Genomic DNA, 27,335 nt, shown 5'->3' with positions numbered 1-27,335 from the left:
ATGATTTTACACAAAAATCTTTCAATAGTGTATTGCAGGCTTCTGTGACTTTTAAAGTAATATATTTGAGGAGGAGGAGTAACTGGAGGACACGCATGAGAAGGGCCCCCTCTCCCTGTTTGTGTGTGTAACATATGCTCCGTTCTACAGGGGCATCGTTATTAATGTGGTCACTCCTACAGTTCTAAAAGTACAGCATGTTTCCAGAAGTTATTGTGGAAGACTGCCCTATTTATATAGCTTGTGTTGAGTGTCCACAGAGACTTTGCGTTTCGAGCTTTTCTGTCCCCTCTCCCGTGGCAACTGTCCTGTGGCGCACTGATGGCTTTGCCTCCAGCAGTCCTTGCTTCCCTTCCTCCCCCGCAATTCTGAATTCGAGGCGGAGTTTGGGCTAAAGGGTCTCATGAATAAAGTGTGTGGAACGTAGTGAGTGGGTTTTGTGATTTTCTTTTGCTTGTGTGGTGATTTTTCTTAAACTTGTTTTGATTCTCAGCTGTGCTCTAGACCAGCAGCTCTCCACCTTTCTATTCCTTCTGTTGAAACTTAGGAGGAATTATGTCGATTCGCTGATACACTCCCAAGGGGAATAACCAGGCTTAGGTGTACTTCTCAGTGATGGCTGGAACCGTGTTCCCTTTTTGTCTTCCCAGAAATGCATTTTGCAGTTCAAGTGAAAGTGAGATTATGTTCAGATTTAAACTTTAGAAATTTCTTTCCTAATGGAATTTTAGGAAATGACTTGCAACATTCCTCATAAATGATCATGGAGCATATAAACTGAGAACCAGTGGTGTATGTAGTGAGGCTACCTGATAAGTGATAACCAAAAAATGAGACAGCCACTTAAAAGTACAAAAGACAAAAATTAAAACTCAGAAGATGAGAATATCCATCAAGTTTTTATTATTTCTAACAGTGTTCTCACCTTCTGTCACATAGTAGGACAAACCTATTTAATTCATATATTAACCTTCATTTGTAGCATTTGGTGGTTGAAATACTATTTATTAACTCCGGAGCAGTGGTAGAATTTCCCTGCAGAGGGATTTCTTTAGGGACTTAACAGCAAGGGCAGTTTATGGTGTGAGTTAGGGATCAAGAGTCATTATTTTCTTTCCCTCATGGATATCCTGTTAACCGGCCATGTGTTCAAAAGACACATTAAAAACCTACCAGGATTTTTGTTTGAGTTACATTAGATCTATTAATTGAGGAGACCAGTTTAGGAGAATTTTCATTCTTTCTATACTGAGTTATCCAAGCCAGGAACATGGTCTATCTTTCCATATAGTTAGGTCTTCTTTGATTTATATTGGTGATAGAAAGTCTTATGTATCTTCTAATAAATTTATTCCTATGAATTTGGTGTTTGGTGCTAGTAGTAACAGTGGCTTTTTTTCCTCTTAAGTTTATTATTGTAATTGCAAATAAATTTATTATCCAGCAAACAGAGGAATACTTATTTACCAATACTTGTCAGTGTTTGTTCATGAGCTAATTTAGTCTTCTAAGCAAAATAGATCTTATTTTATAAACACTATTTCTTTAGTAATCACTCAGAGTTATTTTCTTTTTTTATTTTTTAATGTTTATTTATATTTGAGAGAGAAAGAGAGCACGAGCAGGGGAGGGACAAAGAGACGGAGACAGAATCTGAGATGGGCTCCAGGCTCCAAGCTGTGAGCTGTCAGCACAGAGCCTGACATGGGGCTCGAACCCAGGAGCATTGAGATCATGACCTGATCCAAAGTCGGATGCTTAACTGACTGAGCCATCCAGGCGCCCCTGGAGTTATTTTCATAGATAGTGCCACTTCAGCATTGAACATTGACCTAAATACTAATCTTTCATCATACTTAAAGCATTTTAACATAATACACTGTGACATAGAATTAAAGTGTTTAAATATTTATGTCAATGTCAGATTTCATACTTGCTCATTTGAAAACATTCTCGTAAAAAATGGCTTTGTTTTTTAAATTACATTTTCTATTTGCTGGTAATACAGTTGATTTATACCTAGTTTTTACCTAGTGTCAGGTGATTCCTTTATAGGTTAATTTATTTGAGAAGACAGTACCTTACCTTTCAGATCCTCCCCTCTCATATTTTTTCTACCTCCCATCTTCCCTTCTCCTTCTTTCTGTTTGCTCCTGTTATTTGGATTTTAACTATTTCAACTTAACATATCTGCCAAATACTAAAATAATCAGCATTTTTAGTGTACTCAAAAATTTGTCATGTCATTCTAATAAAATGACTTAAAGTTTGGCCTTAGATTTAAAACAGTTTTCAAAACAAATATGTCAGTTTTAGTCTCACTATGCCATTGTTAGACTTCAATATAAATACTCATGACTCCTCTTAATATTACCTAAAATATCATTTATGGACATTATTCTATCTCAGGAAGGTATGGGAAATTTGCTAAGTCCTTTTCAGTTACTCACACAGTCTAAGAACTGTTTTTAAAGTTTAGTTTTTAAAAAATAAAATTATTGGGACACCTGGGCGGCTCAGTTGGTTAAGTATGCAGCTCTTGGTTTTGGCTCGGGTAATAATCTCACCATTTGTGGGTTCGAACCCCACGTTGGGCTCTGTGCTGACAACTCAGAGCTTGGAGCCTGCTTCAGATTTTGTGTCTCCCTCTCGCTCTCTGCCCCTCCCCCACTTGTGCACTTGTTCTCTCTCAAAATAAACATTAAAAAATATTTTACAGATTTTTTCAATAAGTAATTGTTTTTAAAAAATTTAGTGAAATATAGTTTGGATAAATATGACAGAGAACACTAGTTTCTATGTATGCTTGGTTAAGCATGATTACAGAAATACCAATTTCAGGGGCACTTGGGTGGCTCAGTTGGTTGGGCGACTGACTTCGGCTCAGGTCATGATCTCACAGTTTGTGAGTTTGAGCCCCGCATCGGGCTCTGTGCTGACAAGCTCGGAGCCTGAAGCCTGCTTCAGATTCTGTGTCTCCCTCTCTCTGCCCTCCCCTGCTCATGCTCATGCTCTGTCTCTGTCTCTCAATAATAAATAAACGTTAAAAAAATTAACAAAAAGAAATACCAATTTCTTTTTTCTTTTTTCTTTTCTTTCTTTCTTTTTTTTTTTTTTTTTTTTTGAGAGAGAGAGAAAAAGAGGAACAGAGGGAGAGAGAGAGAATCTAAACAGACACAGGGATTGATCCCATGACCCTGGGATCGTGACCTGAGCTGAAATCAAGAGTTGGACGCTCAACCAACCGAGCCACCCAGGTGACCCTGGAAATAACCAATTTGTATAATTAGTGTCCAACGCAGAATTTCCCATTATTACTTTAAAGGTCTCACACACACACACACACACACACACACACACACACACACACACATTCTTTTTTTTTTTCTGGTTTTGTCCCTGCAAAATGAGAGGGAATCATTTCAATAAAGAACAAAAACCAAAGAGCAGTAGTCACTTCTGAATTATAGGAAGATGCAGCATTTCACCAAGAGATACTTTATAAGTAATAGTCCTTGCAACTTCTTTAAGAACTTTGAAACTTGTAACACGACCCCACCCGTGTTGACTTTTAATTTGAATTGGAATTTCTTTTCAAATCACAGTTATAAATGATAGATATTGATACTTTTAACCTGTAAATTTTTCTGACTTATTGGATCCAGGTTCCTCTGAGAGATTTGGTAGATTTTGAGGCGGGTGGCGGGGGGGGGGGGGGTCGTTGTTGGGGAGCTTCCAAATGAGCTAGTAGTCATTCATCAGCATATTTTAATCCATCATTTCTAATGTAAAATCAACTCCAAAACATGCTACAGAAATTCCTGCATTGTTCCAAAGGTAAAGTGTAAACACAAAGTTATTTTCATTTTTAAAAGAAATTGTACAAAACATAATTAACATTTGTGAAACATGTTTTCAGGGAAATTGTATATCACCTGTAACTACATTTTTCTTCCCATTAGATCCACCTGATATTCCTCAAAAACTGAATTGTGAGACATACGATTTAAAAGAGATTATATGTACTTGGAATCCCGGAAGACCGACAGCACTGGTGGGCCCACGCAATACAAGTTACACTTTATTTGAAAGGTAAAGATCACTAGTGAGGGAAAAATGTCAGACAGTGAGGATTACGTTGGAGGAGTATTAAGTGACATAGGGAATGCTCTCATTTATGTTATGAGCAAGATGGAAAATCCAGTATGCTGTATGAAATTGGATATGCATATTACATGCACACAGACTATATTTGCATGCTCTTTTAAATATCCTGGAAGGACCCTCAAATACGAACAGAGGCTGTTTCTGGGTAGTAGGCTTCTGGCCGATTATTTTCATCTATTTTCTGTATCCTCTATGTTTTCTTCCCAGAGTCTGTAGTAACATCTATAATTAGAGATATAAACTTTTTAAAAAGATTAATTATTAGAAATGTTACTCACTTATTTTTTCCTGCAGTATTTATCTCTCTTGCCATTTTGAAATTATTTTAATCTTGTTGCTCTCTTAATTCATAGTTTCTCAGGAAAATATGTTAAATTTAAAAGAGTTGAAGCACCAACCAATGAAAGCTACCAGTTATTCTTTCAAATGCGTCCAAATCAAGAAATATATAATTTTACTTTGAATGCTCGCAATCCTCTGGGTCGGTCAGAATCAACTATTTTAGTTAACATAACTGAGAAAGGTAAGCTGCTTCATAAACCAGTGTCTTAAAAATAATTGTAGAAGTTCTGGAGTGTCTTGAGATTAATGAGGAGTGCTTCCAGGGACTACTTTTTACTATTTTCTTTCTAGTTTTATAAATTGTTATAAATTAGTTTTATAAATTTTATAGATTTTGAGAATCCTTAAAATGTATAATTACGTTTCACCATTTTATTGAATTCAGACAAAAATTTGAATTAGTCATTTTCACAGAAACTTTAAGTGGTTTTATCTAATAGGTTTTGATTCCTGAAAAATGTTTTGCCCCAGTTTTAAAAGCTTTTTATTTTAATTACAGACTCACAGGTGGTTGCAAAGATATAAATTACAGCCCCGTGACCTCTTCACCCAGCTTTCGCCATTTTTGATGTCTTAGTAACTATACAGTATCATTTCCAAATGAGGCAGGTGACACTGGCACACTACTGTAAACCAGGCCAGTGAACTGGACCGCTGACTTTGCCCAGTTTTCGCAAATTTCTACGTGCACTTAGAGGTGTGTGTGTGTGTGTGTGTGTGTGTGTGTGCGCGCGCGCGCGCGCGCACTTCTGTGCAGTTGGATCCATGTATAGGTTCACAGAACCACCAACACAATCAATATAGAACTGTTCTATCTCCACAAAGGAACTTCTTGTTGCCCCGTTGGCAAACCCCCTCCCCCACCCCCATCCCTCCCCCACCCCCACCCCCACCCTTCCACCCACCCCTCCACACCTGCTCTTGCATCCCGCTCCCTAGGCAATATCCAATCTGTTATTCCTCTCAGTGCTTTGTTATGTTGAAAATGTTATATAAATGGAATCATACAGTGTATAACCTTTGGAGATTGGCATTTTTTACTAAGGGCAGTATCCTTGAGATCCATCCAGGTTGCTGTATGTATCAGTAAGTAGTTTGTTCCTTTTTATTGCCGATGATTGTGGAATTTTTAGCAGCCCTGTTAATACATAGCTCCAAATAGAACTTAAATATGGTCCATCTTCTTAGCATTCATTCCTGTGGGCATTCTGCTGCATCGGGTCCATACCAGCCTCTGCAGCACAGAACGGTGACATAGAGGCCTTCTCTTAGAGACTCGGTCACTGAGAAAGGCTTAAACCAAATGCCGTTAAAAAACAGACTGGCAAGTGATTAGTAGATGACCCTGTTGCCTTGTTTGTAAACATAAGTACACTTCATCAGCTATTCCTTCTCATCATTTTTGTTATTTACTGGGTTTTCGTAAGGTCCAAACAGCTACATTTTATACTTGAGTGGTGGTGTTTGTGTGTATTTCCCTGCCCTCTGCCTTTCAACTTTATTGTCCCATGTTGCTTTCCTTCCACTCACATGGCACGCGCACTGTCATCAGCATCACTGCACCTTTGTTCTTGCTCAGAGCCCAACCTGAAATGCTTTTCTGCATCCGTTCTGCCATTTTGCTCAGATTCTCCCTTCAAAGCTCCTCTTAAGACCCATCTTCACTCTAAGACTTTCCCTACCACACTGACGTCTAAACTCCGGTAGCTGTTAATATCTCTGCCACACATTTCAAACTCAGCATATGGACTCTTGTTACTTTTCTTTTTGTTTGTCAGTCCCCCAGTAAGTTAGAAGTTCCTTAAAGGTAGAGATTATGCTCCTACGACCTTGTAGTATTCCTGATGGCAGTATAGGAACCTTGAGTGTGGTTGGTCCATGAAAACTGTGGGCATGATATCAGCAGTAAAAGTGAGCTTTTGTGTTCCATGGATACTGAGTGGAATATTGTTGATCAGTACTAATGATACCTCTTTCGTTTTTCGGGGTTTTTTGATTGTCATTTGCCATGTTAGAAAAGAGCTTTTAGGATGATCTCTACAAATTGTATTTACAGTTTATCCTCGTATTCCTACTTCAATCAAAGTGAAGGATGTTAATTCAACAGCTGTTATACTTTCCTGGCATTTACCGGGCAACTTTGCAAAGATTAAACTTCTATGTCAAATTGAAATTAACAAAACGAACTCAGTACAAGAATTGGTGAGTAAGATTCTTCCGTAGACTTGCTTTGAGGTTACTTTAGATAAAATACTTAGTTTTCAAAAAGAATTGAGTAAATTGAGGGGCGCCTGGGTGGCTGTGTCAGGCGTCCACTTTTGATCTCAGGTCAGGTCATGATCTCACGCTTCATGGGATCAAGCTCTGCATTGGGCTCTGCACTGACAGCATGGGGCCTGCTTGAGATTCTCTCTCCCCCCCCGCCCGTCTGCCCCTCTCTTTCTCTCTTTATCTTTGAGAGAGTCTCAAAATAAATAAATAAACTTCAAGAATTGTGTAAATTGATATGCATAGGCTCTCAGGTTATTTATTATAGAGATTTACTAAGAACTAAGGCACCATACATCAATGTAATAACGGCTTTTATTTAGTACTTGAACACAGTTATAATACTGGATATTATTAGAACATGAGTTGCACTTTTATTAGGTTGTTTCCAGGTCTCGTATAGCATCTTGCACATAGCTAGTGCCCAGTAAATTTGTGAATGAATGAGTAGTTTTTTGCCATAGCCGCCAGCATGAATTAATGGACTAATAGTAAGCACCAGAGAGAAGGTTTCAGACTGCCAAGTGCAGCAGTAGGAACAAGTGAGTGAGAGCATGACTTTTTAATACCATTTAGATACTTAAGGTTGACTTTTATACTGTACCGTCTTGTAATTTGTGCTAAGTCCCAAATAAAAGAGACTGTAATGAAAATATTCATTGGAAGCTTATTGATGGTTGCTACAAAACTCAGATGCCAAAATATAACCCCAAAAGCTTTGTAATTGGGAGTTCAGAGGACTTCCTGAGGCATGCACATCCCCAAATTTGTTTAAACTGTTTCATTTTTTTATGTAATTTAAATAAGAATTTGTTGAATATTCCGCATGTTTAACACCAAACTAGAGGTTCTAAGTGCTGTATTAAAAAATGCACAAGATGATGCCTGCCTCGAAGCTTCCAGATATACCTGACTAATGTACTTAAATCCTCAAGGTCATCTCAGATTAGTAAATCTGAGGCTTACCATGTATTAAGGCTTATTGTAGTACCATTAGCCATTGACCGATGATCAAAATTTATATCATCTTCTCTGCATAATTGAGTTGATCATTATTACTTAGATCCAGTATTTGGGTTAAAATGACACCGAAGTTGTTTGGTTGTTGTTGCAGAGCATAATTTTACCGATTTGGTAGTTACGTAAAAATTAAAATGTTTTGGTGGCTGAACTAACTTTAGTGCTCTAAAGGCAAACTCAGGTGGACATTTAGTCAATTTATGTTACAAATTTGGGCAGCTTTCTTATCAAAAAAAAGTATGTGTGTATAAATGTGTGTTTTTAAACACATGACATTACTTATACATACATTTGCATATTTATTTGCTCTCTAATAGCGGAATGTCACGATCAGAGGAGTAGAAAATTCAAGTTATCTTGTAGCTGTGGACCAGTTAAACCCATATACTGTATATACTTTCCGGATTCGCTGTTCTGCTGAAACTTTCTGGAAATGGAGCAAATGGAGCAATGAAAAAAAATATTTAACCACAGAAGCCAGTAAGTTAACTAAATGATTTATGGCTAAATATCACTAGGAATCCTGAAATTTTACAACTTTTTTTTTTTTTTTTTAATGTCACCAAATGAGTAAAAGGAGAACACTTGAATTGTGTAATTGTATAGTATCTGCTCGTAAAATGTCATCCAGACATTTTAAATGGTGGCTCTAAGGTTTGGGATAGTGTGGACAGTTACTTGGCCCGTGTTATGTGGGAAACTCTAGGTCTGTCTGCCGGATGATTGCAGGTGTCCTAAAATGATGCAGAGGAAACAGACTGGAAACTGTGCTAAGATTACGGGGTGATTTTGCTCACAGTCTTTTTCCTCCTTTTCCTAGAATTTTAATTCTGTTTTCTGTTCAGTTCTGTTTGCTGAAGACAATTCTTGATAAAGAGAATTTGTTGGAATTTTTATTTGCGACCTAGGCCTGAGAAATGGATGGGGCCACGGGTCTTGAACTACTCTTTCTGCAGTACACCAAATAGGTCAGAATAGGTGCAAAATTAGTTGACTGGTTTTCTGAGTATGATAATTTCCAAAGACAGAATGAGATTCTATCCTTGACTAATCACATGTCAGCTTCGAAAATCAAAAACAAAAAACTTAAAAATAGGTATAATGTTCAGGAGTCATTCAGTAAAAGATAGCAAAAGCTTTATTTAAACTAGATAACTTGGGGGGGGGGTGTAAAACTTCTTCCAAAAAATTAATGAACAGTAAAACACAAACTGATAGGTATTGATCCAGACTTTGCCTCTCCACAGGAAGGAAGGTTAGAAAGATGAGAGGGGCTTTGCAATATTGTGTCCGGGTGGTTTGGATCATCAAAATGGAATCCCATGCATGAATCCAGAGACGGAGAGTGTTAGTTATTCATTGCTGCCTGACCAATTACTCTAAAATTCAGGGGCTTAAAACAGTAAACATTTATTCTCTCACGATGAGTTTAGGTCAGAAACTCAGAAGCAGCTTAGTTGAGTATCTCTGGCTTCGAGTCTCTTGTGAGGCCACAGTGTGGACGTGGGTGAGGACTGCAGGCTTGCCTAGGACTAGAGAATCTGCTTGAAAGATGGCTCGCTCAGTGGCTGGTCCTCACCACACAGACCTCTCCGTAGTGCTGCTGAGTGGCCTCATAACATGGCAGCTAGCTCCCCCCAGACTTAGTGAGGAGAGAGACCATGGCACCTCCACGATGCCTTTTATGACCTCGGCTCAGAAGGGAGGAGCCATCATGTCTGTTGCACTCTGTGTCACACAGGCTGATGCTGATACAGTGCAGGAGTGGACCACACAGGCAGGCATATCAGGAGGCGTGACCAATGTCATTGGTTATTTGTAGACTGGCTACCACAGGAGCCTTTGCCTTCGGTTGACGAGCTGCTGTTGCCAAGAGGAAACACTTGATTCACACCTCATTAAGACGACAGCATTAATTTGCTTAACAAATACTTATTGAGTACCCGCCATGTGTCAGGGACTGTTCTAGTCACCAGGGATATAGCAGTGGATGAAACAGTCTCTGCCCATGGAGTTTATAGGCTAGAGGATTAGAAATAAAATTTTAAAAATAGTATATTGGGAGAAAAATAAAGCCGAGAAAGGGGACTAGGGAAAGAAAGTGACGGGGGAAGAGGGGTTGCAGTTTTAAATAGGGTAGCTGGAAAAGACCTCACTATTAAGGTAACATTGGAGCTGAGATCTAGAGCAGGCGAGGTAGCAAGCTACACGGGGAACCAGGGCAGGAGAGCTTCTGCGCACAGGAAGAGAGGTCACAGAGAGCTCAGGAAGCCTGAGGCAGGTGTCCTCAACACGTTGGAGGAGCGGGGCACCAGGAAGCCCGTGCTCAGCCAGAGCCTACCTGAGCCGGAGGAGGTGGGAAGATGTGAGCCAGAGCAGCACGAGCCTCAGGTAGGGCCTGAAGGGTGATTTTAATCCACTCGAAGGGGCCTTATGTCTTGCAGACGTTGAGAGCTCGGCTGTTTCATCCCTTCACTTCTAAGTGGAAGCCACTGAACTGCTTCACATTTTTATGGAGAATTCCAAAAACCTAGAAAAGAATCTCAAGCGCCACTGTCTCAATTATCGGTAGTCTCAACTGACATGCCGTACATGTCTTCGAATGCTAACTTTTAAATCTCTTTCCTAGTTCCTTCAAAGGGACCAGATACTTGGAGAGAGTGGAGTTCTGATGGAAAAAACTTAATAATCTATTGGAAGGTAAATGTCCAATTTTTTTTTCCCTTAGATATTGAAATGATTATATTATGCTAAACTTGCGTGTGGTACTTGGGTTCTCCAGGAGACTGGATTTCCCAGACTGGCTCTTTGCAGCACTGCTGAGAATCTAACCTGGTACTAAACCCCCCCAGACCCCTCATCACTACTGAATCACCACGGCCAGTGTGGTGAGGGTCTTCTCTGTCGGATTGGAGCGTTCTTTACTTTGATTTCATGAGGACTGGAAAGGACCTGAGGATTTCGTGAATTCCATCCACGTCTGTCACTTCAGCCAGAAACACCTCAAGAAGCCACAAGTTAGAATCTCAGTTGTGTTGGTGTTACATTTTTTATCTTGAACACATAGGAAACTTTTTACATATTTCGTGTGTACTTTGTTTCCCTTAAGTAAATTGCATTATTATATGCCACTTAAAATTTTTGCATTTGGGTGGAAAATTAAGTTGTAAAGTTTTGTAAAAATTTTAGATACAGTGTAAATTGCATTATGTTTCCACAGTTTTTCTCTACTAGAGCAACCGTTTTTGTTGCTATACTCTTTATCTGATTTGCAGACATCAAAAACCATTGTTTTCCACATCAGATATTATAAGAACAGTCATAATTGGATTTCTTTAAATAGGGAATTCTGTTGTTGAAAGTAAAACTATTTTTGCAAAAATTTGATGTCAGTACAACTTTGAGTGAAGTAAGTCTTTGTGCAAGTTCACTCTAAGTTCTGTTGCTTTGTGATGGGCTGTATATGACCCCTCTTACTCATTTTTTTTTTTTAATGTTTATTTATTTTTGAGAGAGAGAAGGGGAAGGGAGAGAGAGGATCCCAAACAGGCTCCCCACTGTCAGTGCAGAGCAAGACACAGGGCTTGATCTCATGAACTGTGAGATCATGACCTGAGCCAAAATCAAGAGTTGGATGCCCAACCACTGAGCCACCCAGGTGCCCCCCCCCCAACTCTTGATTAGAAAATCCACTGGCTACCCAACAACTGTCTGTCACATTTCATGATAATATAGTAACGATGATACAGTCACTTCAGTATATCACTTCTCAGCCTTTTGGCTAAGATCAAGTGTAGTCTCTGTTCTTAACAGTTTAGTATCTGATATGTCCTCTGTCTGAGAACAATATAACACATGGATTTTTGGAATCAGAAGACAGAATAGGAGCTTGCTCTGTCCATTTCACACATCAGCCTGGTACTGCAGAACCGTTACTTCAGGTATAGAGAAAATCTGTAATGTTGTTCAAACTAGACAAATGCTTAACCGAAGCTTAAAAATACTGAAGTGATTGTAACTTTGGTGACTAGGTTGATGGTTCTGCCATTTGTCAAGGACGAGCATATTTGGGTGGAAAATTAAGTTGTTTGGGGTTGAATTTTTTAAATCTGTTTTTAAAAATCTGTGCCAGTGGGATATCCAAGTAGAGTCTAATAGGTGGTGGTTTGATGTAAGGCTCTGGAGTTCGGGGCAGAAGTCGGAGCTAAGACACAGCTTTGAGTAGCATGTAACTGGGATCACTCAGGGAGAGCATGCAGGGTGCAGAGAGGCCAAGGATGGACCCCTACGTAAAAACAGCATAAAAGGACCAGCAAAGGAAGAGGATCCAGCAGAGGAGAGTGGGAAGGGTAGATGGGCAGGAAGACCAGATGAAAATCATATAGCAGAAGCCGAGGGAGGGGGTTCTGTGAAAGAGTGAGCAGTCAGCATCATCTGATGAAGCCCACAAATCTTGGGATGATAATGGGTACGGTAGAACAGGTCATCGGAGAGTCACTGGGGACCTGTTGTGGAGCAGTGTTTTCAGCAGAGTTGTTTCTGTTTTTAATGAGAGAGAGAGAGAGAGAGACATAGTCTAAGTGGGGGTGAGGGCACAGAGAGAGGAGAGCGAGAATCCCAGGCAGGTTCCGTGCTGTCAGCACAGAGCTTGACGTTGGGCTTGAACTCACGAAAGCACGAGATCATGACCTGAGCCAAGATCAAGGGTTGGACGCTTAACTGACTGAGCCACCCAGGCGCCCCTTCAGCAGAACATTGATACCAAGGTCTGTCTGGATTAGAGGCTTCCATGCGTCATCATATAAATTGGAGCAGTGGTTTTGAAAAGCAGTTTAGCTCCATAAATAAAGAAGTTTGAATGTTTCCTCATGCCCAGTAAGTCTACTTTAGAAATCCACACTAAAGAATTAATCCTAACTATGAAAATGAAAAGTGGCACTGAAAGGTGCACCAAGTATTATCTTAGTATTGTGAAAAATTGGAAACTACTTAAATTTCATTTATTTAAGGAATATTCAGGTCAGCTAGTAAAAATACTACATAAAATATAAAGCCGTTAAAGTGTGTATATTATAGACAAGTATATTATAGAAAGGCAAAAAAAGATAAATTGTATAGAATGATTAAAACAATGTTAAAAAATATACATCTTAGAAAAACAACTTAAAGAAAGTATCAAAATGCAAAAGTATTTAAGAGATAGACATGGGAACATTTTATAGTTTTTTTGTGTTTTTTTTTTTTTACTTTTGTATAATTTCCAAATTTTCTGGTGATGAGCATGTACTGGTTTGATAAAACAGTAAATATTTTTTAAAAACTGTGATGCCACAGGGGCACCTGGGTGGCTCAGTCGGTTAAGCGTCCAACTTCAGTTCAGGTCATGATCTCACGGTTTGTGAGTTTGAGCCCCGCGTCAGGCTCTGTGCTGACAGCTTGGAGCCTGGAGCCTGCTTCAGATGCTGTGTCTCCCTCTCTCTACCCCTCCCCAGCTTTCACTCTCTCTCTCAAAAATAAACATTAAATTTTTTTTTTTTTTTAACATAAAACTATGATGTAGTAATTTTTTTAGGTTTTGTTTATTTATCTCTACACGCACAACCCTGAGGTCAGGAGTCACATGCTCCACTGAGTGAGCCAGCCAGGGGTCCCTCATGCCATAATTTTTTACGTTTTGCTGGGTAGAGCAGTCATTCTTACTACTTTTTTTGTTTGTGTCTGAAAAATGAGGCTAAATGCTGTTTTGTATTTACTTAATTTTTAAATTTCTGTGTGTTCTTACTGCTTACGGTAAGTATAGTTTTTCTTCAGTATCACTTTCCTGATTTATCCTGGTCTCGTGCCTTTTAAATCTGTGTTTTATACTGTTAACAGCTTCATCTATTCCACTGTTACCTTGTTGTGATTAATGCAGTACCTGGTTTAGACTTGATGGATGGGCCTGCCTCATCACATAGCCATTTTTTGCAGGTTTCTTGACAGAATTTATTTTTCTGTTTTTCATAGCCTTTGCCCATTAACGAAGCTAATGGGAAAATCCTTTCCTATAATGTGTCATGTTCACTAGATGAGGAGACACAGTCCCTTTCTGAGATCCCTGATCCTCAACATAAGGCAGAACTACAACTTGATAAAAACGACTACATCATCAGCGTGGTGGCAAAAAATTCTGTTGGTTCATCGCCACCTTCTAAAATAGCTAGTATGGAAATTCCAAACGGTGAGTACTTAAGATAACATAGTACATAAGAACAGGGAATTAGAGTGAAGCATCCTAAAGGTGTTTGCTCTCATAATGTCAGCTTTCTTCTCCTGTCCCCTGTTGCTGCTGATGCAAAAGGAGGAACAAGCAGATCAATGTCCCGAATTCATTGAGAGACAGCAGTCATCAGTCATTAGTGTTGACTCCAAACATCTACTGATGGATAAAATAATTACTCTACCCAGTTACTTTAGTGCATAATGTTGGAGAGTTATGGTGGTAGATTACTCTTCATAGGAAATGTTTCAACTACTTACTCAAGTACCGTTTTCATTTCTCTCTCCAAGACCATGAGAGCTGATGCTGTATTAGCTAGGCTATTTTGCACACTGCCAGGACAAAATTTTTATTTTAAGTGGCCATTTTGTTGGTAATATCTTACCAACAAATGTCTTTATTATAATATTATAATATATATTATCAATATAAGCTTGAAAAAGTAACTGGGGCAGTTTTGAAATTAACTTAGTGCCTTTTTTTTTTTTTTAAGTTTATTTATTTATTTATTTATTTATTTATTTATTTATTTATTTAATGTTTATTTATTTTGAGACCGGGAGAGACAGAGCATGAACGGGGGAGGGTCAGAGAGAGAGTAAGACACAGAATCTGAAACAGGCTCCAGGCTCTGAGCTGTGAGCACAGAGCCCGACGCGGGGCTCAAACTCACGGACCGTGAGATCATGACCTGAGCCGAAGTTGGACGCTTAACCGACTGAGCCACCCAGGCGCCTCTAAAGTTTATTTTTTGAGAGCAAGAAAGAGAGGGCAGAGGGGCAGAGAGAGGGGAAGAGGGAGAGTCCCAAGTGGGCTCCACATTGTTAGTGCAGAGTCTGACTTGGGGCTCGATCTTGCAAACCATGAGGTTGTGACCTGAGCCAAAATCAAGAGGATGCTTAACGGACTGAGCCACCCAGACTCCCCTGCCTTTCTTTAAATACTATGGATTCCCAATGATGTGTCCATTCTTTCTTGGCCGCCTTGATAGCTCTAGACTTGGGAATTTTAAATAGCCACTTCTGCCTCTTTTCCCGGTTGATTCCTCTTTGAGGTCATTCCCTGCTCCCCCACTTTGCTGTCCTGCCTCAATATGGGGTCTCCTATCTGTGCCCACCCACTCCTAAAGGAAGAAAAGTTGGTCCGGTTGGGGTCCTCTATCTTTTCAACTCTTGATTGAGGCAGTTTCTTACTGCCTGTAACTTAGCTGGTTCTTTGCTTTGTTTCAGTCGACAATTCAGGGGAATTAGGAAGGACTAGGGGAGGCGCCATACATTTCAGAGACACGCAACACAGAGCCCAGGAAGCAGCACACGCCAGAAAGAGAGGTCTCCAGGTAGCAGTGTGAGCACAAAAAGGAAAGGAAAGAGAGACACACAGAAGAGAACACCAACACTTCTGATGTAGAGTCTGTATTTCATTGCCTTATCATGATAAGCAATAGCTGTGTTGTCTTTTAATTTAAGAACTGTATTCCTGCCTTTTCCCTGTGTCCTTCGGAAGGTGGCAGTTTATGGAACTAACAGTGGTCTAGCATCAACACCTAGAGAGTTAAGAAGAAATCAGTGTGCCTTGAGGATTTCCCAAGATGGCGGCCTTGGGCCTCAGAGCAAGTTTACACTGTGGGGTTTTAATCACATTGGGCCCAAACATGTTAAATCCAAAGTCTTCTGAATTCTAAACCAAATTGCTATCTTTTGTTAGGTAGTAATTGCCTTATGAGCACAATTTTTTTTTTTTTCCCAGAAAGCCTTTCTTTGACTTTTTTACTAAACCCTTGAATATAAATCAGTTACAGAAATTATGTCTTTTCTCCCATTACTGTGGGAAATTTCGGCCTAACCTACCCAATCCTCACCCCCAACCTTGGGCCTTCCTTATCCCTGGGCCGGAATCTGGCAGGATGGGGAAATAGAACCTCAGCACGGCCCCCTTCCCACCAACCTCTGCATCTCACCCCTCCCTTTGCCCACACTGGTACGTCCCACAGGTCTTGATCCCACTGCATTTTAGCAGATTCCCCATTCTTCACACCTTCTCCAGAAACCCCTGCAGCCCCCCGGTGCCCTGACTCCCACCATGGGCCTGAAAGGAAGAGCAGGTCTGCTCCATCCACTCATTCACTGCGTGTCACTGTGCTCCTGCTCTGTGTGCCCCGGGCTGGGGTTGCAGGCACACGCCTCCGCCTGCTGGCATGGGGCTCATGTCCGTAGTGGACGAGGAGAGGAGAGGTTAGGACTGTCCACTCGTGCTCTGCACCTGCCTCCGGCATGCCTGCCTCCTGCCTTGCTGCACCCGTCTAGTGCCCTCACACCCTCAGTCCCATCCCTCCTGATGCTGACCTTCACATCCCAGCCCTGCTGTGTCACTGTCTATCCTGGGTGCTCTTTATTACTTTCTCCAGCTTCTGAGTTTATCTGTATATACCGGTAATTACTGTTCTACAACAGAAATAACAGAGCGACATTTCTAAACTTTGCTAGAAATTTATCTAGCTTGAGCACTATTTTAAAATTTCTCTACAGTGAAGTAATTTTTCTAACTCCTGCCCGTTTTCATGAGATATACCGTATGTTATTGTTTTTAATACAAGTAAAACATACTTCTTTCTTGTTGAAGATGATCTCAAAGTAGAGCAGGCTGTCGGGATGGGAAATGGAATTCTCCTCACGTGGAATTACGATCCCAGCATGACTTGTGACTATGTTATTAAGTGGTGTAACTCCTCTCGGGCCGAGCCCTGCCTCATGGACTGGAAAAAAGTCCCTTCCAACAGCACTGAAGCTGTAATAGAATCTGGTAAGATGAACTCATGCCTCTTAATGAAAGTTCTTAAAATATATTTTTAAACGGCAATATATGGTGTGACTGGGTATAATGAGTGACCACCCCCCCCCCCCCCCCACCACCACCACTGTGAATTGGTGTGACTTTTCTGGAAAGTGCTTTGTAGCCATATGTGTGTGAAATGGTTCATATCTTTTGATCTAGTAGTTACTTGTCTGAGAATTTATTCCAGGAAATAATCAGAGTGACATCGGATAACATGTAAGAATGTTCACCACAGTGGTATTTATAAACATAAAAATTGAAAACCCAAACAGCAAATAGGAGAATGAGTAAATTACAGTACATCTAGAAAGTGGAATGTTAACGCCAAAGATTGTGTCAAATATGTAACACCATGGATGAATGCTCCTGAAGAAAAAAGACTGGAACCCTAAGTAGTATGGTCTCACTCATCGTGTGCTCAGGGCGCAGGCTGCAGGGTTAGGCAGAGCCGAGAACAAAGGGCTCGCAGCCATCACTGCTGGTGTAGGGCATGGGGGCATCCGTGTGGCAAGGGGCGTGGTGCGTGCATGTTTTGGGGGGCCGTTCCCAGTGACTGTTGACGAGCCGTGAGTCCTACCAGGTGAGCTGCTTTAGATATGAGCAGTCTCAAGTTCAGCCATGAGGGGTGTGTGGTAACCTGCAGGCTAAGCCAGCCCTATCCTTGGTAATTACAGCCCCCTTCCCACTATCATTGTTCCTTCTGAGTGGCTGATGAGTGTTTTGTGCCTCTGCCCTCGGGAATTGTGGAACCTGTAGCTCAGTGGTCATGGTGCTTCTTGAGGTCATTCCGTTGCCGTAGTTTTCCCTCACATGGGCACAAGGCTCAGGAGAGCAAGCAGCTGCTGATTCTTATCTCGCAGAGAACCAGGGCTACCTGCCTGCCCTTTTCACTGTCAAATGGTGAAGATGAGTCCCGCCCACTAGATTACTCCAAATCGGTTGAGATTATTTGCCACTTCTTGAAATAATGCAGTGGTTCCTTTCATCCATTCTTAGAGCATACCTCCCTCATCAGAGTGCCCAGCTCACACCAGCTCCTCTCCTGGGTCCCCTCCTCCCCCCACGGAGCTGCCTCAGCCTCCCACAGTCCTGGCGCACCCCACCGGAGCTCTCGTCTCTCTTCCAGCCTTCTAGCTTGGGCTTTGAGAATGACCGGGTGGGCTGGGGCAGGCTCGGTGGTGTGGAAAGGGGTCTCCTTGGATAGTGTGTGACCTGTAGGGTGAGAGGGCCAGCTTCCCGTGCCAAGGCAGGTGAGCAAAGGCCCTGCAGTGTGGTTGACAGAACAAAGGCTCCGAGAAGTAGGTGGCTTGGCCCAACGTCACAAAACTGGTGTGGGATAGCACCAAGATTCACATTCAGAGCTGTTCCGAGCCTCAGGAGGCCAGGAGTTGTCTCCATTATATATGGTTGCTGGGAGGCACTTCTCTTGTCCCTTTTATATACTCACTCCACTATCCTTTCTATCTTATGACCTCAAAACATGGAACCCCACTCGGGCTCTTTTTCTTCTTAAGGCAGTGGAACCCTATAGAATACTGATACACATAATTGTAACATAACGCTAGGTGCATGCAGATTACAATAACCTCAGGTACACCTGTCTCGAAAGAAAAAAGTTGCAGAATGATTGTAGAGGTTGATCCATCTCTCCTTTGAGCTTGTAGACCCACTGGTCTTCCTTGGGCATGTAGCTGGAGATCTGGTGCTCTCACCACACCAGAATTTCCCCCCAAGCAGTATCGTCTCCCTAGACCACCACTGGTGAGCTCCTGATTGCCCTTTAAGGCCCTGTTCACATGTCACTTCTTGGTGGATTTTCGTGATATTCTTAAATTCATTTGGTTATTGAAGGTGCCACAGCCTATGATAGACCCCTGTGGTCTAGCACATTGTGTCATGGTTACCCCATTCGTCTGTCCCCCCACCATGCTGCCAGCCTCTCTAGGCCATGGGCCATACTGTGTCCGCCCATTCCCAACATTTCTCATGTTGCATGGTAGTGAGGAGGTATTTTAAAAGGGATTTTTTAACTGAAGTTAAGAAGCTTCTCTTGCATGTCTTGTGAAGTTAATAACTCAAGGGCACTGAATGGTAATGCTACAAAGAGAGGCTGACTCTATGGCCAGGTCCTTCCACCCTGCAGCGTCAAGGGAGGGTGGAAATGTCAGTGTCTGCTTTTGGGAGCAAGGAGGGAAAGAGAATACTGGCCAGGGAAGGGCTTCCAGGGGCTCGATGGGGACCTGCGACTTGCTAGTAAACTGACCCTGGACCAGATCCTGGGGAGAAGTCTTCATTGCTTGATTTTAAGAAACAAAATGCAAGTTTTGATCACTGTTCTTTCCCTTCAAGGTCATGTCATATTATAATACTGTTCATTACAACAGAAGTGAATTTGTTTAATTTTTCTTCGGTCACTTTTCACTTTGTCAATTTTGAAAATACAGATGTATTGTTTTAGAAGAAGAAAACATCTGTTTAAAATTAGCTTTGGAAATTTCAGAATAAATTAGCATAAATTGGATATTTCTAAAATAGATGTCCATAGTAATATGTACTTATTAAAGTTAATTGTGTTCACCCTGTAGATCAGTTTCGACCGGGTGTAAGATACAATTTTTTTCTGTATGGGTGCAGAAATCAAGGATATCAGTTACTGCGTTCTATAATCGGATATATAGAAGAATTGGGTAAGTTACGTGGGTAAGATTTCTTAGAGTTCAAGGTAATGTGAAAAAATGGAAATCAATTGCAAGAGTGAATTCTATAAATAGATTAAATGGAGATACTTAGCTCAAGGAAGGAAAAACAATTCATTTGATGAATTTAAAATCGTGATTACTCCATCTTCATTTCTCTAATGTTTATATTTCACAATTTCACCATTGAGAAAACCAGATCTTCATTTCGATGTCAAAGATACTTAATTTGCACTCAAACGCGTTCATGTAGTGAACACCGTTAGCTTCGAGACCGTCTGTTGGAGTGACCGCTTACAGACTTGGCCCAGGACGCTTCCCTGGGTGTGTGTGTCCTGGGTTCCACCTGTGTGTCTAGTTATTAGCGTACAAGCTTCACAGGAAAAACACTTGTGATAGAATTTCTGAAATTTTACGACTCAGTAGAGAATAAAGTTCTAAGTCCAAATGCAGTTATTTTTGAGGATAGAAATTTCATGAAATGTTGATGTCTTGCTCCGTATCAGTAAATCCTCCCTTAACTGTCCACTTTTCCCCTTTTACAGCTCCAATTGTTGCCCCAAATTTTACTGTCGAGGACACATCTGCAGATTCAATATTAGTAAGATGGGAAGATATTCCTGTGGAAGAGCTTAGAGGCTTTTTAAGAGGATATTTATTTTACTTTGAAAAAGGAGAGAGAGACACATCTAAGATCAGGGGTTTGGAATCAGGTAAGTAAATTACCTGATTGTGAGTATAGCAAGAACAGTACTTCCTATAAGTTCTCATTAACCACAGAAAAAAAAAAAAAAAAGAAAAGAAAAAGAAATTCTGCTGAGCAACTTAATACTTGTTTCCAAAACTGTCTGAAAAATAGGTAAATGAAAATGTATGAATATGAGAATTTTAGGATTTTAGTGTGTGATAAAAGGCACGTACCACCGTTCATTTAAATTATTCTGCAGCCCTTGGTAATAAGCCCCATAGGACAGGGAGACCATCTCTTTCTAGTCTTGTATGATGCATAACATAGCATCTTACATAGCATCTGTAATTATAATGAGGAGAAAAGCTCAGGAACCCAAAGAATGGCTCTGGGGCGTCTGCTGTTCTGTGACAAAGAGCCACCCGTGCAGTTCACCGGGGCCTTAATGAGCTGGCCAGCTTAACTGACTTGACTGGGGACATGTGTATCCATTAGATCCTAAAAAGTACAGTCAGTCCTCGACAGTTGGTAAGCGTGTGTCCAAAGACCTTAGAGAATTTTCAAATTTACAAATACAGAGATGTTTGCGCAGACCTCTGGCTTCTCCCTAAATTATATTTCTGTTGGGAGTCAGATGATTCCTATTCATAGCCACATAACACAAGCATATCATCTTTTCAGTTTGAGAGCTTTCATTTCCCTTAATGACCCCTCCTCAGAAAGAAACCATTTTAATTATTTAATGCCTGTCCAGCAAGTAGAGAACAACAGTGCTGGATGGAGACGCTGACCAGGCATTAGCTAGGTTACTTCCCAGAGCAGCTGCATTCCATGGGTACCTCCCCCACATCACTGAGGTCTGCGTTTTCTGAACCTTCCACTGCCTGTGAACGAGAAAAATCCTAAACACAAAGTTCTACAAACATCCAGAGTCTAGTGAAACTTTTCTTAAATGCTCAGAAATTTTACACTTGGATCAGCTAAAATTCTAGCATATGGACTTCCATTTAGAGGTGGTGGATTCGTCACTGAAAGAAGAAAACAAAGGCAACTGGACAGGCGAGAGTACACCAGATGTGGATGTTTGGGAGCTGATGGGCGTGGGGCACATGACCTAGAGAAGCGGAGCTCCATGAAATCCAGGTGGACGTTCAGGCTTCAGTGAGAAATAATTTCACTCATTGTAGGGGCCAGGGTTGGAGACAGATGGCTAGGATGGATATGGGCTGAGCAGTGAGGGTGATTGAAAGTCTGCAAGAAGCAGTTAGAACCCCCAAGTCCTGCACCGACTTCATGTAGTGAACATGAGTGCTCTCTCCTCTGCCTGAAGACAAGGGGTTTATTCTTTGGAGAAACTGAGCCAGAGAGGGGAACATGACAGGAAGCAGTGTCTGAAGCACCCTGCCTTCTCCTTCCTCTAATAGGAAGCTAATGGGACATCTTCAGCTAGGCCTGTTTCCTTGGACGAGATTAGAGGATCTTTCTTTGGAGAAAGTACATGGTTCCTGAGGAATGACACAAAAGGCGCTGATATTGGGGGGCTGTCCCAGTGAAAGGCTGGAAATTGACCTGGTCATTTCCCACCAGTGATGAGCGATGCCCCCCAACCAGTAAGCGCCACCAATTCACAGTGACCTTCCAGAGGCTCACTCTTAACCATGACTAGCAGCCAGGGGTAACCAGATGGTTGAGAAAGATTCTAACATGAGGACAGAAACCGGGAGAAATGAGAGGAAACAGGTTCAGTGTAGGGAAACAAATTTAAAACTATCCTTGTGTGGTTGAGATGCGCTGTATTTATTGAAAGGGCATGATGTTCTAAAAAGGAACAATCAGAAGATAGGTAAGGGTTCATCAAAATTAAAAATGTGATCTAAGAAAATTTTAAAGAATTAAATAGAAGATAGAGGAAAATTGAAAATAGAGAAATTCTTCCCCAAATTAGATGAATGCAGAGGAGAAAACTTTGGAGTAAAACGATTAGGAAGTTGGAGCATCAGAGACATTCACTGTCATGCGAGAGAGAAGAGGGAATAGAAGGAAATTACCAAAGAAGGAGCATAAGACCATTTTCCAGAAGTGAAAGATCAGGCTATATAGAGTAAAAGTACACAGATAAATAGAAAAAAAAAAAAAAAACCTACACCAAGGTAGATCGTCATGAATTTCCAGAGCACCTGATAGATAAAGAACAAGTCCTAGAAACAGAGAAAAGTGGCTTGTGTGTGAGGCATCAGGAATGAGAGCGGCCTCGGACTTCTCAACAGTATACCAGATGCCAGAAGATAGCACAGCTATGTGATACTGACTGAAAATTCAAGATACTGACTGAAAATTCAAGATACTGACTGAAAATTTTTCAACCTAGAAGTCTATACTCTGTCAATCTTCCAGCCCGTGTGAGAGCAGAGCGAAGGCATTCTCAGACCTGGAGAGCTGCACATCTTTCCTCCCCCATCTTTCCTCAGGGGGCTCTAGAAGAGCCCGTCATCCTGAGGAAGCAAGGGGGGCAGGCCCGTCCAGGAGGGTGGGAGCTAGGAAAGCCTCGTGTCTGGAGCAGACACCCTGGGGAGGGGACCCCGGGGGACATAGGGGTTTGGGGGGAGCTGGTCGTGGCCCTGGGATTTTGTTGTGGGGCCACGTGAAAAATTGTGTTGAATATTCACAGGAGGATACGGGAAGAATTAGGAATAGGTACACTAAGCAAATGAGGGCAAAAACACGCAGTTACAACAACAGTAAAACAAGAAAGGAAACATGAGCAGACCAAGCAATTTGTCTTAACAGGAATTCATGTTTCTATGATCCTAGTGATGTACACGCTGGATTTCCCAGACATTTCGATGTGTTTGTGTGAATGACACGGGATGAGAGGGAGAAGGGGTGTGGAGAACACCAAAGCGTCACCTTCTTTGTAGGACGTGCATACGGAAGGTCAACATCAAATTTATAAATCAAAATCAAATCAGATTTGTAAACCAAAGCACTGCCAGTCTGAGGGTTTTTTTTCAAAATACGGAAGTAAATCCGCAAAGAGTCAGATTGTGTGGTGATTGTCGGTGGCAGGGGAAGGTGCTGGCAGGGAGGTGCTACTTTTTGGCCGTTAGCCATTTAGCACAGTTCGTTTTTGCAAACTGTTGTCTTCCGGTATTTTGATTCAAACATGAAAATAATGGTTTAGACAGTTCTTCATACTTCTTTTGAAATGATTCAAGGCTTCCTCGCCAGTGACTCGTCCGGCAACCCTGGTGCGCTGCCTCTACCCCGGGTGGTTTGGAGCAAGTGCTCTAGCGAGGCGGGCTCTCCTCCCTCGAGCCTCTCTCTCAGCTCAGGCAGGACCAGCCCCAGGCACCGCGTCCCCCTCCCCAGCAAGTTGCGGTTGTGGTGTGTTCTCATGTCCTTAGGAAGAGAAGAGACTTCTCGTGTTTGTCGGCTATACGCTGGGATTGTCCTAGGGAATGTATGGCAACTTCACTTCCACGGGCAGAGAAACTCAAGCTCAGAGTGGTTTACCTAACAGGTCCAGATTCCACGACTACTAACTGGCAGAACTTAGCTGATTCCACAGGTCTGGCCACAAGTCTGGCCTTGGTCCTCCCGGTGACCAGCAACCAGTCACTTGAAAGGGATGTGGGTAGAACAAGAGACGAATGACCGGGTGTTTAAAATGGTGTAGAGATCAGGAATAATAATCTTCGCTTTAAAAATAGGTCGTTCTGACATAAAGGTTAAGAATATTACCGACCTCTCCCAGAAGACACTGAGAATTGCCGATCTTCAGGGTAAAACGAGTTACCATCTGGTCCTGCGAGCCTATACAGATGGTGGAATGGGCCCAGAGAAGAGCATGTTTGTGGTGACAAAGGAAAATTGTAAGTTAATTGCTGCTGTTGAGATGCTTTCCACACTTGAGTGCATAACGTTTCTAGCAAGTTTTGTCGCTGTAGGAACCCTCTTCTAAAAAATTTCACGTGTTGCGTGTTTCAAGTGGGTGGCCAGCAGTGTTAAGAGGCCATGGGGATGGCTTCATATTTATTCTTGTCAGTTATCTGGAGCTGTTTCCTCGTGAGTACCTAAGAAATTAAGGAATGAAGGATACCTCTGAAGTCTGGAGTTCTGAATGCATGTTGAATTCAGATAATGGTGACCCACTTTATCCTTTTTTTCCCTAACTATTCTAAATGTGATTTTTAACATATCTAGAGAAGGGTGAAAGAAATATCCTTAAAAAAAAAGGAAAGCCCAGCATTCACAAATTTGAGATGGGGACTGGGGAAGATAGTTTTGACTGTCCGCGGCAAAGAACTTGAGTCGGGGCACGGCGTGTCCTGTAGCCCCGAGGTGGGCTTCACACACTGACTAAAGCACCATGAGGATACAGTTCTCAGCCAGGGGTGATTTTGCCTCCTGGGGGATACTTGGCGATGTCTGGTGACATTTTCGGATCCCAGAACTGTCGGGTGCTCCTGGGATCACATGGGTGAAGCCCAGGGATTCTGTGGAACTTCCTAGAGCGTGCACGACGGCCTCCTTGCCCGCCCCACACACAGGGAAGAAGAATCGAATGGTCAGTAGCGCTCAGCTGTGCTCCAAAGAATTTTAAGTATTAGTGTAAACATTATCAAAATGCCTAAAGGTCATATTTGAGTAGTTCTTCAATGTCCCTGGAGCCGTGGAATTTTTTTCCCTTTAAATAATCTATCAACTTAAATGTCTTCTGATAGGAACTTATTCTATACTTCATGCTAAAAATAGTGATGTGAATATATCGAATATTCTCTTTTTAGCTGTGGGATTAATTATTGCCATCCTCATCCCAGTGGCGGTGGCAGTCATTGTGGGAGTGGTAACGAGCATTCTTTGCTATCGGAAACGAGAATGGTAATGGTACCTGCATTTACTCTTGCTGTTGTGTTCTTAAGAGCATGATTGTTTCGTTTGTGTGTTCACGGAGAAGTACTTGGCTGCAACTAGTCAGTAAATGTGGATTTAGTCAGAATCAATGTTGGATTTAATAGTAAGCAAGAACATGGCATGTTATTTAAAGGTTTTTAGTCAAGTGAAAGGTAAATTTTTTCCTGCTGTATTTACTAATAATTTTAAGTAAGAGCAGATATGCTAAAAAATATTTACAGGCATAAATAGGGCAGTACCTCTATGCAAGATCAATGATTAGGATCCCATTTGTCCTGATGACCTGTTTAGAAACTACCATCATTTATTCATTATTCAACAAATATGAATGACATCTCCCATGTGAAGAGTGAGACAGAGGTGAACTAAATAAGCGTGACCCTTATAGACTTCTATCGTAGTAGGGAAAGGTGGACATTAAACACATAATCATCCAGTAAACGCACGCTTACAAAGTGTGAGTGGGTACTAGGAAAGTCACTGGGCATCAGGAGGGGAATAACAGGAACCACGTCACTAGAGATGCCAACCAAGGCTTCCCTATGGGAGTTGCGTTTGAGTGGAGTCCCAAAGTGTAAGGAGAGGAGAGAGTTTTCCAGGGAGAGAGAAGAGCTCCTGTGCGGGCCCAGACGTTGGAAAGAGCTTGGTCATCTGGACAAGGTGAGAGGAACTGTGTGTCTGGGTGAAGCTTGAGAGGCAGGAGGTGAGGCGAGGTGGTAAGCTGGGACTCCGTGTGAGAGAGTACATCATGGTCAACTGGCAGGCACTGTCCTGGGCTGGGCTTGGGACAGATGGCTGTGTTCAGGCATAGACAGCCCTCACTGGCATTAAAAATGCCATCATTCATGACAGAGAAGAGAATGTATTCTAATAATCTCGGTTTATAAATTAGCATAGTAATAGTTTAGAACTATAGAATACCCTGTTTTGGTAACCATATTTTCATTACCAAAAATCACATTTTAAAAATGACTTTAATACAAAAGATAACATGAGAGAGTTTATTTTTTTTTTTATTTTTTTTAACGTTTATTTATTTTTGAGACAGAGAGACAGAGCATGAACGGGGGAGGGGCAGAGAGAGAGGGAGACCCAGAATCCGAAGCAGGCTCCAGGCTCTGAGCGGTCAGCACAGAGCCCGACGTGGGGCTCGAACTCACGGACCGTGAGATCATAACCTGAGCCGAAGTCGGACGCTTAACCGACTGAGCCACCCAGGCGCCCCAACATGAGAGAGTTTAAAAGCTAGAACATTTCATACTTAACATTTAACAAAGTTGTTTTGTTTTTTCCTGCGGGAATTTCAAATACTAAACTTCCTTTTAACAGCTATAAATGTAATATGGCACTGAGAAAATACCCTTTATGTTTGCATTTAGTTTTTGCTCAACATTAATAGCCTTTTCCCCTAATAGTCCAGAACCTGTTATGAGCAGTGGAGAACTGCCTGATGCAAATATGTTCCCACAGTAATGGGCCCTATTTAATCTAGTTTGCACTGTGGACGTTTGAGTAGATGAGCAGGTCCTCTGTTTCACTTATGATTTGGGAGTACAGTCCCCATTTCAATTCATTGCTTTCTATTTTCAGAAGATACCGTCGTTCTAAAATAGAAGTACCGCTTGTCTGTTTCAAATAGGAACCTCTCAGTGCATTGTACAGAAAGGTTCATAAATGATCACACGAAAAAGGATCTTGCATTTTTATCTCAGAAGTTCATTAAAGCATCATTTAAAATGTCCAAGTAAACCTAGTGATTTACTAACTTATTTGTTGTCTAATTGATCATCTCAATTATTAAATGTACTTAATCATCTTTATTTAAAGGATTAAAGAAACCTTCTACCCTGACATTCCAAATCCAGAAAATTGTAAAGCTTTACAGTTTCAGAAGAGTGTCTGTGAGGTAACCCTTTATTTTCTTACGTTTCTCTTTGAAGTCCTGGCCTCCTCTTTTCAGTCTTTTGTGAAAAGCTTTTAATGTGCAAATATCATCCAACGTCAAATGTATCAAGCGAAAGAGCAGTGCTTTAACATCTGCTGAACTTCTGAAATTATTAATTTTAACTTGTTTTTACCATGCTCTTTTTTCCATTGCTATTAATAGCAGGGAACATATTGATATGTAAAAAAAGTAACTTTGTTCTAG

At 41.4% G+C, this 27,335-nt stretch overlaps 1 protein-coding gene and 1 non-coding gene across 2 annotated transcripts in view; both read left to right on the top strand.

Moving 5' to 3' along the window:
- The window catches only part of LIFR (LIF receptor subunit alpha), a 73,233-nt gene that overhangs the window by 43,556 nt on the left and 2,342 nt on the right, over positions 1-27,335 (top strand). Inside the window, exons 8-19 of the mRNA XM_058718024.1 lie at positions 3,963-4,092; positions 4,521-4,690; positions 6,566-6,711; positions 8,115-8,277; positions 10,427-10,497; positions 13,804-14,017; positions 16,676-16,855; positions 19,474-19,575; positions 20,130-20,297; positions 23,983-24,144; positions 25,060-25,153; positions 27,014-27,092. Of these exons, the coding sequence (XP_058574007.1) occupies positions 3,963-4,092; positions 4,521-4,690; positions 6,566-6,711; positions 8,115-8,277; positions 10,427-10,497; positions 13,804-14,017; positions 16,676-16,855; positions 19,474-19,575; positions 20,130-20,297; positions 23,983-24,144; positions 25,060-25,153; positions 27,014-27,092 (1,679 nt within the window). The remainder of the gene's footprint in view (positions 1-3,962; positions 4,093-4,520; positions 4,691-6,565; positions 6,712-8,114; positions 8,278-10,426; positions 10,498-13,803; positions 14,018-16,675; positions 16,856-19,473; positions 19,576-20,129; positions 20,298-23,982; positions 24,145-25,059; positions 25,154-27,013; positions 27,093-27,335) is intronic.
- Positions 11,559-11,754, top strand: LOC131490054 (U2 spliceosomal RNA). Its single transcript, XR_009250928.1, has one exon. It is a non-coding gene; the product is annotated as a U2 spliceosomal RNA (small nuclear RNA).

Source organism: Neofelis nebulosa, chromosome 1 (genome assembly GCF_028018385.1).
Source record: "Neofelis nebulosa isolate mNeoNeb1 chromosome 1, mNeoNeb1.pri, whole genome shotgun sequence".
NCBI classification, from domain to species: domain Eukaryota; kingdom Metazoa; phylum Chordata; class Mammalia; order Carnivora; family Felidae; genus Neofelis; species Neofelis nebulosa.
Note: the sequence above shows the minus strand (reverse complement) of the source record. Positions and strands in the feature narration are given on the sequence as shown.